The sequence below is a fragment of the Vigna radiata genome, chromosome 10 (genome assembly GCF_000741045.1).
Source record: "Vigna radiata var. radiata cultivar VC1973A chromosome 10, Vradiata_ver6, whole genome shotgun sequence".
Taxonomy (NCBI): Eukaryota; Viridiplantae; Streptophyta; class Magnoliopsida; order Fabales; family Fabaceae; genus Vigna; species Vigna radiata.
In genome coordinates, this window is record NC_028360.1 from 2,237,989 (window position 1) to 2,247,920 (window position 9,932).

Below are 9,932 nucleotides of genomic sequence, written 5' to 3' on the forward strand. Positions count from 1 at the left end.
TAGCTTTTGGTAATCGGTTACAGCACTGCGTAATCGATTACAACAGCTTGAAGTCGTTTTTATGTAGCACGACTTCATCACTGTTCATATGAACAGTGTGAAGTCGTGCAATGGTGGCACGACTTCTGTTTTTGAAGTCGTCAGGGGGTAGCACGACTTCCCCATATATGTAATTTTTTCCAAATTTGCCTATTTCCGTAATTATTGGGTCAAATTTACCCATTACCGTACAAAAACCCACAAATCACAATAAAACAAATGAGGTGGTGACATGATACTTTATTTGTCGTGTAAAAAAAATATATTAACATTGTTGGTCATGAAGGACTAATACCATTAATTTGGAAAAGATACGGATCTAACTAGATTAAACTTTAAAATATGAACTAAAACCTAAGTGGATTAATATATTTTATGGTTTGGTTAATTATGTTTTTGTTATTGAACTATTAAATGATTTTAGTTTTAGTTTCTTTTTTCAAAGTTTGATTTAGTTAAGTTTTTATCTTTTCCAAATTCATCTAATCAATCTTTAATGGCTAATGGAGTTAGTTTTTTTTTTACGTGACAAACGAAATATAACCTCATTATCTCGTTTTAAGACATGTTTGATTTTATCTGTGAGACATAGAATTTTGAAAGGAAAAATTTATACTGGACTTTCAAAAGAAGAATGATAAGTTGAAGAGGAAATTTTAAGAAATGAAAAAGGTTGGAAAAACTAAGTTACTTTTGTTTGTTGCATCTTAAGCATTAACAATCATGTTTTTTGCAATGTTTCTGGTAAAGATTAATTATAACTAGTGTGTGTATGAGCTATATCCTTGTCAAGTGTATCAAGGTTTACATAAACTATGTTATTTGTAATGTGTTGAATCTTTATGATGAAAGAACAGTGTATGGTAACTTGACATTGTATTGTAACCTTTCATTTGTTATATGGTATATAAAATTTGTTGTTTTAAAAAGATGTTTTATTGTAACATTTTATTTATCAAGACATATAATTGTACTACAAATTCACTTAATCAATCCTCATCGTTACAATCCTGAATTGAGTACAATAGTCAATATTTAACTTTGTGTGTCCCTTAGTGTGAAATATATTTAGTGACTTTTTAAATAGATTTTGTAAGAGTAAGTTAAGATTTTCTTAATTCTTTTTAGTTTATAAGTTTTTTTTAATCATACGAATTAAGGTGAATTAAGGTAAAGAAGGTTAATATATGTTATTCATGCAAGGATTAATTTTATAATTTTAAGAGTGTATATTTAATAGGATAAGACTTTATTAGAATGGATCAGTATGGACTGTTATAATATAATTTTGATATTCATAAAAGGTAAGAGTAATGTGGTTTTGATGAAGAAATGAAAATTATTTTGCTATTCACTATATATTTATGATAAAGTGATATTATCCAACAGCCATTTTGATGTTTGAACAATAAAATTCATATAATGATGTAAACTCAAGTTCACATTGAGTAAATAACAAAGTTGAACAATATATAAGGAAGAATAAAACAAACTCATTTCCTTAAAGTTTTAAAGTTTTAAGCTTTTTTAATCAGCAACAGAAACAATGGTGTTATTAATTTCATAAGGGGCATCACAATATATTAGAGTCAGAGATATTTATCCTATCAAATATGCTTCCCTCTATAAATTTACATCTCCATCATGTTTACACAATTATATATAAAATATTCACTTTGATATTTGGTTATTTATTTGAAGTTTTAATGGATTTTTGGAAATGTCAAATGAATGTTTTATTGGTACATATTGTTATCATGAAGCATTTATGAAGATTTGATTTCATGAATCCAAAAACAATAGTTGAAGACATTTTGAAGATCCATAGTTGAAGACATTATAAATTCTGGTGGAAAAAAAATCTTATGTTTAATCCATCCTTTCCTAAACCGAAGATTGCGGGCAGTGTGGCAGTACGATTATTTCTCTCAACGGCGGCTGGAAAAAGAAAGACACACTTTGGACTAAAAAGTTTCAAGGAACTGCAAATTTCACAACTCATCAATAAAACAAGTCAAAGGATGGCTGAGAGCAACGTATTATTTGGAATATTACCAGAGTATTAATAGACTGAAATAAATAAGTAAAGAGATAAATATGTTTTCAGTTTTTAAATTATTTTTAGAAATTATGTTCAGTTTTATGAAGTAAATATATATTTATTTCATCTATGTATTTCATAAAAGTTATATAAATAGTATATTGTAGTTTATTATAAAATTTATCATTTAAAATTTATTTCATCTATGTATGTTCCACTCATTGTTTTGCCACTCCAAAAACTATAGCCAAAAGTCAAAATGACTTGCATTAAAGATCCGAACCAGAATTTGGTTTATAAATAGCCTTGCATGCAAATGAACATGTAAACCAACTTTCATGATGAGCTACGTTCCACTTCTCTTGCTCTCTTGTTTCCTATTTTATCATTTTCATGCCATCTCATGCAACAGTAACACAGACAGAGAAGCCCTTCTTTCTTTCAAATCTCAAGTCACTGACCCTAAAAATGCTCTCTCTGGCTGGTCTATACACTCCAATCACTGCACCTGGTACGGTGTCACATGCTCCAAACTTGAAAACAGGGTCCAATCTCTCAATCTAACAGGACTTTCCCTCTCTGGCATACTGCCCCCTCACCTTTCCAACCTCACTTTCCTACACTCACTCGACCTTTCCAACAATACTTTTCACGGCCGAATTCCTGCATCATTTGCCAATCTCTCTTCTCTTCAGAATCTTTCCTTGGCAAGGAACCGTTTGGAGGGGGAGATTCCAACTCAACTTGGTAATCTCCGCCATCTTTCCTTTCTTCAAATCTCAGTAAACAATTTCTCTGGCAACTTTCCCTCTTCTATCTTCAACATCTCTTCCTTAGTCTTTTTATCCGTCACAGAAAACAAGCTAACAGGAAAGTTACCAAATAATTTTGGCAATTTTCTTCCAAATTTAATGATTCTATACCTGGCAACTAATATGTTTGAAGGGGTAATTCCCAATTCCATATCCAATGCCTCACATCTTCAAGAGATTGACCTTGCCAACAATGAATTTACTGGACCCATACCTCTATTCTGCAACTTAAAAAACCTTACCCATCTCATTCTTGGTAATAATTCTATCTCTTCCACAACCTCGTTAAATTTTCAGTTCTTTAATTCCCTTAGAGACTCCACCCAGCTACAAATTCTCATGATCAATGATAACCTTTTGGCTGGGGAGCTTCCAAAATCTTTTGCTAATCTGTCGTCAAATCTCCAACATTTCTGTGTAGCTAATAATAATCTTACCGGTACTATTCCTCAAGGAATGAAGAAATTCCAAAATCTCATATCCTTGTCTTTTGAAAACAATTATTTCACTGGAGAATTACCATCAGAAATAGGAGCACTCAATAATCTACAGCAACTTGTTATACACCACAACAGATTGTCTGGGGACATTCCAGACATTTTTGGCAATCTCACAAGTCTCTTTAACCTTGCAATGGGAAATAACCAACTCTCGGGTAGAATTCACCCAAGTATTGGACAATGCAAGAAATTAAATTATCTTGACGTGTCAAAGAATAGACTTGGTGGGACCGTACCAGATGAGATTTTTCAACTTTCTAGCTTAATTATGTTGTATTTAGCAGGAAACTCTCTGCAGGGTCCGCTACCTCCTATGGTGGGCACCATGAAACAGCTTGAGGACGTGGACATTTCTGACAACCAGTTGTCAGGGAACATTCCTGTGGAAATAGAGGAGTGTTTGAACTTGAAGTGGCTAACGATGGAAAGAAACAGATTCAATGGTTCGATCCCAACAAAAATTGGGAATTTAGCATCCCTTGAGACTTTGGATTTATCATTAAACAGTCTCACTGGTGATATTCCTGAAAGTTTAGGAAAGCTCGAGTATATACAGAATTTAAATTTGTCTTTCAACCATTTGGAAGGGAAGATTCCTACAAAAGGTGTTTTTACGAACCTTACCAAGTTTGATCTTCGAGGTAACAATCAACTCTGTAGCCTTAGCAAGGAAATTGTACAAAATTTGGGAGTGCTCCCGTGTGTTGTTGGCAAAAAGAAAAGAAGAATCTTACTCCCTACCATACTTGCAATAGTTGGTGCTGCTGCTTTGTTCATTTCACTGCTCTTTCTGTTTTGGACAATGAAGAAGAAAAGAAAGGAGAGGAAAACCCTTGTGTCATCTGACCCTTTCAGGGGGTTGTCTCAAAATATAACTTATGGTGATATTCGGATAGCTACAAACAATTTTGCAGCTGAAAACTTAATTGGAAAAGGAGGTTTTGGCTCCGTGTACAAGGGTGTGTTCAGCTTCAGCACTGGTGAAACCGTCACCCTTGCTGTCAAAGTCTTGGATCTGCAAGAAAGCAAAGCGTGTAAGAGTTTCAACGCCGAATGTGAAGCTTTGAAAAATGTCAGGCATCGGAACCTAGTAAAGGTTATCACTTCTTGCTCCAGCCTTGATTATAAAGGAGAGGAATTTAAGGCCCTAGTCATGCAATTCAAGCCCAATGGCAACTTGGACTTCAAAATACACCAAGGAGATGAAGAGTCAGGCTCCCTTCTAACCTTGATGCAAAGATTGAACATTGCAATCGATGTTGCTTCTGCTCTGGAGTACTTGCACCATGACTGCGATCCACCTATAGCGCATTGTGATCTGAAACCTGCCAATGTCCTTCTAGATGAAAATATGACTGCACATGTTGTAGATTTTGGATTGGCAAGGTTTTTGTATCAAAACCCATCAGAGAAGCAGAGTAGCACTCTAGGACTGAAAGGATCAATTGGCTACATTGCCCCAGGTACACATTAACAATAATCGAGTTTCTTTTTTCTTTTGCTTTATAATTTCCTTTTACATGCTATTTGAGCATAACTGATACATAGGCTCTAACAATACTAGGGTGATATGTTTCAGAATATGGTTTTGGAAGTAAGGCTTCAACTGAGGGTGATGTGTACAGTTTTGGGATCCTACTGCTAGAGATGTTCACAGGCAAAAGACCAACTGATGAAATGTTCAAAGAAGGGTTAAGCCTCAACAAATTTGTCTCAAGCATGGATGAGAATGAAGTTGTGAAGGTTGCTGCTGATCGAAGACTCATTGAAGATTATGAATATTCAACACAAAGCTCAAACAGTGATGATCATAGCAGTGGTTTTGACAGCAACACACGTTGGTTGCATAAAGCTGAGGAGTGCATCGCTGATGTGATAAGAGTTGGTCTGAGTTGCACAGTTGATCAACCCAAAGAACGATGGAACATGAGAAAGGCCTTATCAAAATTGCAAGCTACAAAGAACTCTATGCTGTCTTTTTGAAGTGGGCCTCAAGCCCATAGAGCTAGTCACTAATGTGGCCCAAAAAGCAACATTTATCACAGTTAGATAAATAAGTATTTAATAAATTGTACTGTTTTTTATTTTCAAAATTATACCCCTCTCTTACGAATAATATATGTTAAACGTGTTTGCTATACGATTAAATAAAAGCTACAGTGTTCTATCTGTTTAAAAATTTATATTATTTGGTTTTAATTTGAGTCTCATATTTTAAATACAATGTGACATAAATTAGATTAATGAGATGAATATATTGGTCATACTACTCCATAAAAAATGCATTGGTAAACACATGTGAAATTTAAATTAAAACCTAATTATAACACATTTAATTTAAGTGATATTTTCAAGTCTATGATTAGTAAAGCTTACATATTTAGACTTGTCAATTTGGGTCAAAATAAAAAGGTCTACATAAAAAAAAAAAACTCATAAGACAGGAATTTCCACAAAAATCCATAGATTATGATAAACCAATAAATCTATCTCTAACATGCATAGATTAGTACTAAAGTTCACATAACAAAAAATAGTTATAGGTCAACATATTCACAAAATCTTATGGATAAGATGCACCCATGGTCAAATATTTTTTAAAGCTAATTTTTAAAAAACCATATATATTTCGAAAATCCTTCGCTTAAAAAAATTATTTTGGTTAATTTGTTCCAAATTTTAACTATTCATAGTATCATCTAATTTAAATTTGAAATTATGATCAAACATTATTTTATTAATTACAAGCCTCATAAACACAAGAAAGAAGAACATATTTTTCTAAAAGGTATAAAAGATAAAAAGAAAAACCATAAACACAAATAATGATTTTATCTTTTTATATTTTTATGTAATAACAAAATTAAAAAGACGTAGTAATATTAAATAAACTTATGATATTAAAATTGAGCATATAGTAAAATATAACTTGTAAGTCCCCTACTTATTTTTCTTTCTGTAAAAGATTTAAATAATCTTTGAGTTAATTGAATATATTAAACTAATTTAGAGACTTATATGCAATCATATAATATATTTGTAGATGAATGAAATCAGTGTTGATATTGCTTTAACCATTTTATGTGAAGATTGTATCTACTCTTTCACAGTAACTTTTGCAATAGGTATATGTCCAGAAATCATGAAGTGTATAGAAAAGGTGAATATAAGATTTTGAAAGGAGTGAGATGGATAAGAAGAAAAAATGGCGGTGGTTGATATTTTAGGAGGTTGACATAGTCAAAGTTGGATTTATGTGTTTTCCGACAAGTTGGGTCAGGAGGTAAGGACCCCACAAGAAACAACCGCATGGCATTGATTCATACACTGGGTGGTAGAGATAAGTAACATCATGACGTTTCCATGAACCAAGAATTTAAAGCTGCAACCACATAAACAGAAACACAGGTTGTTCACCACAGGTTTTTCAGTATATAACAAACCGTCCTCCACAATAGGACACAGGGCCTATACCTATCCGAATCGACACCACACTTACCCAAATATCCAAATTACATTACATAATAATAATAATATTACCCCAACACTAATTAAATTAATTTACATTTGGTTGAAACCTCAGCAGGGCCATCTCAGAATTCGCCCTTGATGATGCAGCAACCCTTGGGCTGCTATTGCTACTGCTATCAGACAATGAAACAAGCGTTTTCTGCAACACCCCAGATGGACTGTTACTTTCAACATCTGTGTTTGAGCTTCTTTCGTTCGTTGTCGCAGTCACTGTGCTTGACCTTAGAACTTCAGCTAGAGGACCCCCAAGCGTTGAACCCACCCAAGGTGCAGGGTTCACCCAGTTCGACAGAGAGATTTTCGTATCCATTAGGCCCAGCCCTATGTTAACATTACCTACATCTTCGTTCACACCACCACCCCCCATTGATAGATCAAGAGAAGAAAGGCTCAATTTACCGATTGATGCAGTAGAGTTCTTGCTGTTGCTGGTGCCATTGTTTTCACCAGTTTCTGCGTTGGACCAAGCATCAATGAAACCTCTTGGCTTCTCTGCTTGGAGGTTTTCCATAGGAACAACCAGAGGATTCAGGAACATAGGGTGGCGTCTGTTCTGTTGATCCAGTCCAGTGTTGTATAGTGTAAATGAATTCAAGTACTGAGGCTGGGGATTGTTACAAGAACTCTCACTGCTCAGTCCAACTTTGTGATGCATCAGAGACTGCCATTCTGAGTCGGAAGCACCCAGGGAAATAGGATCTCCGTTCAGCATCCAGTCCAAACCCCTATCACATTCAATTCACCAGATCAGTAACAGAACACACAAACAATATAACAATAGAAAAGCATTCCTCGGCTACTCTATAGTAAAATAGACAACCATACTTCAGTTTAATAAGAATCAAGGTAAAACAAAATGTACAAGGCCTGGAAAAAATTTAAGTAATGTTGCATTGTTGTTTGTTTTTTGACTAAAGAAACAAAAGATCTGTCCGGGGAAGCAGAAGCAGAATTAAAATCGGAACACAAATCGAGAAATAAAGACACGGGAAAAATCAAACTTGGAACTCACCTGGGCTCCTTATTTGCAGAAACAGAAGCCATGGAGTCCAAATTTGCAGCTTTGTAACCAAAGTTAGCAAGAGAAAGGGGAGATTCAAGGTAAGGCAGTGTGGTGGAAGAGGGAAGAAAATGGGGTGAAGGTCCATGTTTTCTAGATGTGGGGTTAGAAATGGCCACGGTTACATCAGGTATAGAAGGAAAAGGATTGCACTCATGGCGAGGCCTCTTGATTTGGTGAGTATTGTTATTGATGCTAGTGGGAGTGGCGGTCTTGGTGTTAACTTCCACAGGCTTTCTTGAACGGGGACGCCCTCTGTGCATATGGCGCTCACAGTACTTGTGGTTTGGAGCCACATCTCTTGAACATCTCCATTTTTTACCATCTGTTCTTCTACACCTACCTGGCTCCGGGTCAGTGCCACTAGCCAACCTCAGATTGAAACCACCATCCACTGTGAAAATAAAAATAAAATTAAAAAACAAAAGGGAATGCAAAGTTCAAGAAACAGTGAAAGCAAGCGCCCCCATGTCATGAAAAGGGCCACAATGATTTGAACAAAAAAAAAATAAAAATAAAAGGTGAAGTCTTTGAGACAAATACAAAGAGTAAAGAGTGGTCGTGAGAGGGCAGGCAAAGAGAGACACAACAAAGACACAAACTTTAGATGGGAATGGAGTGAAAAGGCAGAAAAGGCACGGGAACATGCTGTTGTCTAGTGTCTGTGCGTGAACTATGAGAATGAGACTGAAAATTAGAAATCAAGACGCACGAGAAAGCAAAGGGTCATTCATACTGCAGGCAGAGCGTGAAGAGGGTGTGAGTGAAGTAGGGATGAGAAGATCGTGTGGAACAGGAACAGAAGCCATCATGTACTTGTATATCATGGCTTGTCTTTCAAGCTCCCTCCATTGTGCACTTGTGAAAGGAAACCCCAACGAAGCCGCCATCCCACCTGCTGTAACACACAACCAAGACACAACACAAGTATGTTCAGAGTCTTAGACAGGACAGAAACCCCAAAGCACCTACACACACTCTCTCTCTCTCTCTTTTGACCCACCTTTACTTTCTTTTTATTCTAGTAAAAAGACGCAATCTTTGGGATGTATTAGTGAGAAAGATGCAATGAAACCTAAGCTTAGCACACACAGCAATGAGGAGGGACAGAGTAATTAAAACACAAACCTGAGGGTTTGAAGGTAGACGAGGTGGTGGTGGGAGAAGTATAAGGAGAAATGTCAAAAGGCTGCAAAGTCCTTACAGGTGCAGGAGCACCACAGCCACCATCAATAACAGGAGCGAGAACAGAAGCTCCACTAACAAGGTTTATATGATTAGTAAAAGACATGTAAGCCGTGGGACCATCGCCATCACCAGCACAGGAATCATTATCAAAGGGTGATGACAATGGACGGTGGTGATGATTATGATGCGCCATCATCGTCATCTTATTATGGAATAATGCTTCAGGGCTCTGCACTCTCACATCCAACCCAACAACACTACCACCACTGTTGTTGCTGCTACTTCTTTTTCTCGTGTGGGGAACGCCAAACTCACCCATTACTCATACGATAATTAAGTTAAGTCAAACAAATTAAAACCAACCAACCAGTTTTGCTCAAAGCCATGAAGGAAAAAAAAAAAAGAATAAGAAAAGCAACTTTTCAGGTAAGAGAGGAAAGTGCTGTTTATGGCATTGGGATGGGTTGTGTCTATCTATGTATGTAAACAGTAAGCGGTACAGTGAAGAAAATAAAAAATAAAAAATAAAAAATGTTATCCCTGGAGTGCCAGGTGTTGTAATGGAGAAAGAGTGAGGTTGATGTGGGATTTATGATTGAGTTATGGGTTGCCGCCATTCTCGGCCTTTGCTTTGCTTCCATGCTTCCAACATTCGCACCACACGCTAGCAGACAAATTAGTAAAAAGGTGTCCAATTTTTAAGTTTTTATCTATCATCATTATTGTGGTATCTATCCCTTTCTGCATGTATCGCTAGACCC

At 35.8% G+C, this 9,932-nt stretch overlaps 3 protein-coding genes across 6 annotated transcripts in view; 2 read left to right on the forward strand and 1 right to left on the reverse strand.

Moving 5' to 3' along the window:
* The window catches only part of LOC111242620, a 2,485-nt gene extending 2,350 nt beyond the window's left edge, over positions 1-135 (forward strand). Inside the window, exon 2 of the mRNA XM_022786850.1 lies at positions 97-135. Coding sequence (XP_022642571.1) covers positions 97-135 — 39 coding nt within the window. The remainder of the gene's footprint in view (positions 1-96) is intronic.
* A 2,256-nt stretch (positions 136-2,391) lies between these two features.
* Positions 2,392-5,492, forward strand: LOC106774678 (putative receptor-like protein kinase At3g47110). Its single transcript, XM_014661723.2, has 2 exons — positions 2,392-4,855; positions 4,972-5,492. Exons 1-2 carry the CDS (start codon positions 2,419-2,421, stop codon positions 5,373-5,375), a joined length of 2,841 nt encoding a protein of 946 aa, XP_014517209.2. The 5' UTR covers positions 2,392-2,418; the 3' UTR covers positions 5,376-5,492.
* A 1,095-nt stretch (positions 5,493-6,587) lies between these two features.
* LOC106774573 (growth-regulating factor 2) lies at positions 6,588-9,640 on the reverse strand. Of its 4 annotated transcripts, none has more exons than XM_014661608.2 (4): positions 9,112-9,640; positions 8,696-8,878; positions 7,936-8,377; positions 6,588-7,648 (listed from the first exon to the last, which is right to left on the reverse strand). In XM_014661608.2, exons 1-4 carry the CDS (start codon positions 9,488-9,490, stop codon positions 6,949-6,951), a joined length of 1,704 nt encoding a protein of 567 aa, XP_014517094.1. In that variant the 5' UTR covers positions 9,491-9,640; the 3' UTR covers positions 6,588-6,948. The 4 variants fall into 4 exon arrangements, with proteins under 4 accessions (XP_014517094.1, XP_014517093.1, XP_014517095.1 ...); XM_014661607.2 differs by having other exon boundaries at positions 8,696-8,881; positions 9,112-9,638; XM_014661609.2 differs by having other exon boundaries at positions 8,720-8,881; positions 9,112-9,635.
* Between the last annotated feature and the right edge of the window lie 292 nt (positions 9,641-9,932).

Bases quoted from the DNA above. Each gene is read 5' to 3' on its own strand.
- LOC106774678 (XM_014661723.2), top strand. From the start codon at position 2,419: ATGATGAGCTACGTTCCACTTCTCTTGCTCTCTTGTTTCCTATTTTAT. The intron at 4,856-4,971 runs GTACACATTAAC...GATATGTTTCAG, and splicing joins AATTGGCTACATTGCCCCAG to AATATGGTTTTGGAAGTAAG.
- LOC106774573 (XM_014661607.2), bottom strand. From the start codon at position 9,490: ATGGGTGAGTTTGGCGTTCCCCACACGAGAAAAAGAAGTAGCAGCAAC. The intron at 8,882-9,111 runs GTTTGTGTTTTA...TGTGTGTTACAG, and splicing joins GTCTACCTTCAAACCCTCAG to CAGGTGGGATGGCGGCTTCG. The intron at 8,378-8,695 runs GTGCGTCTTGAT...TTATTTTCACAG, and splicing joins GAATGACCCTTTGCTTTCTC to TGGATGGTGGTTTCAATCTG.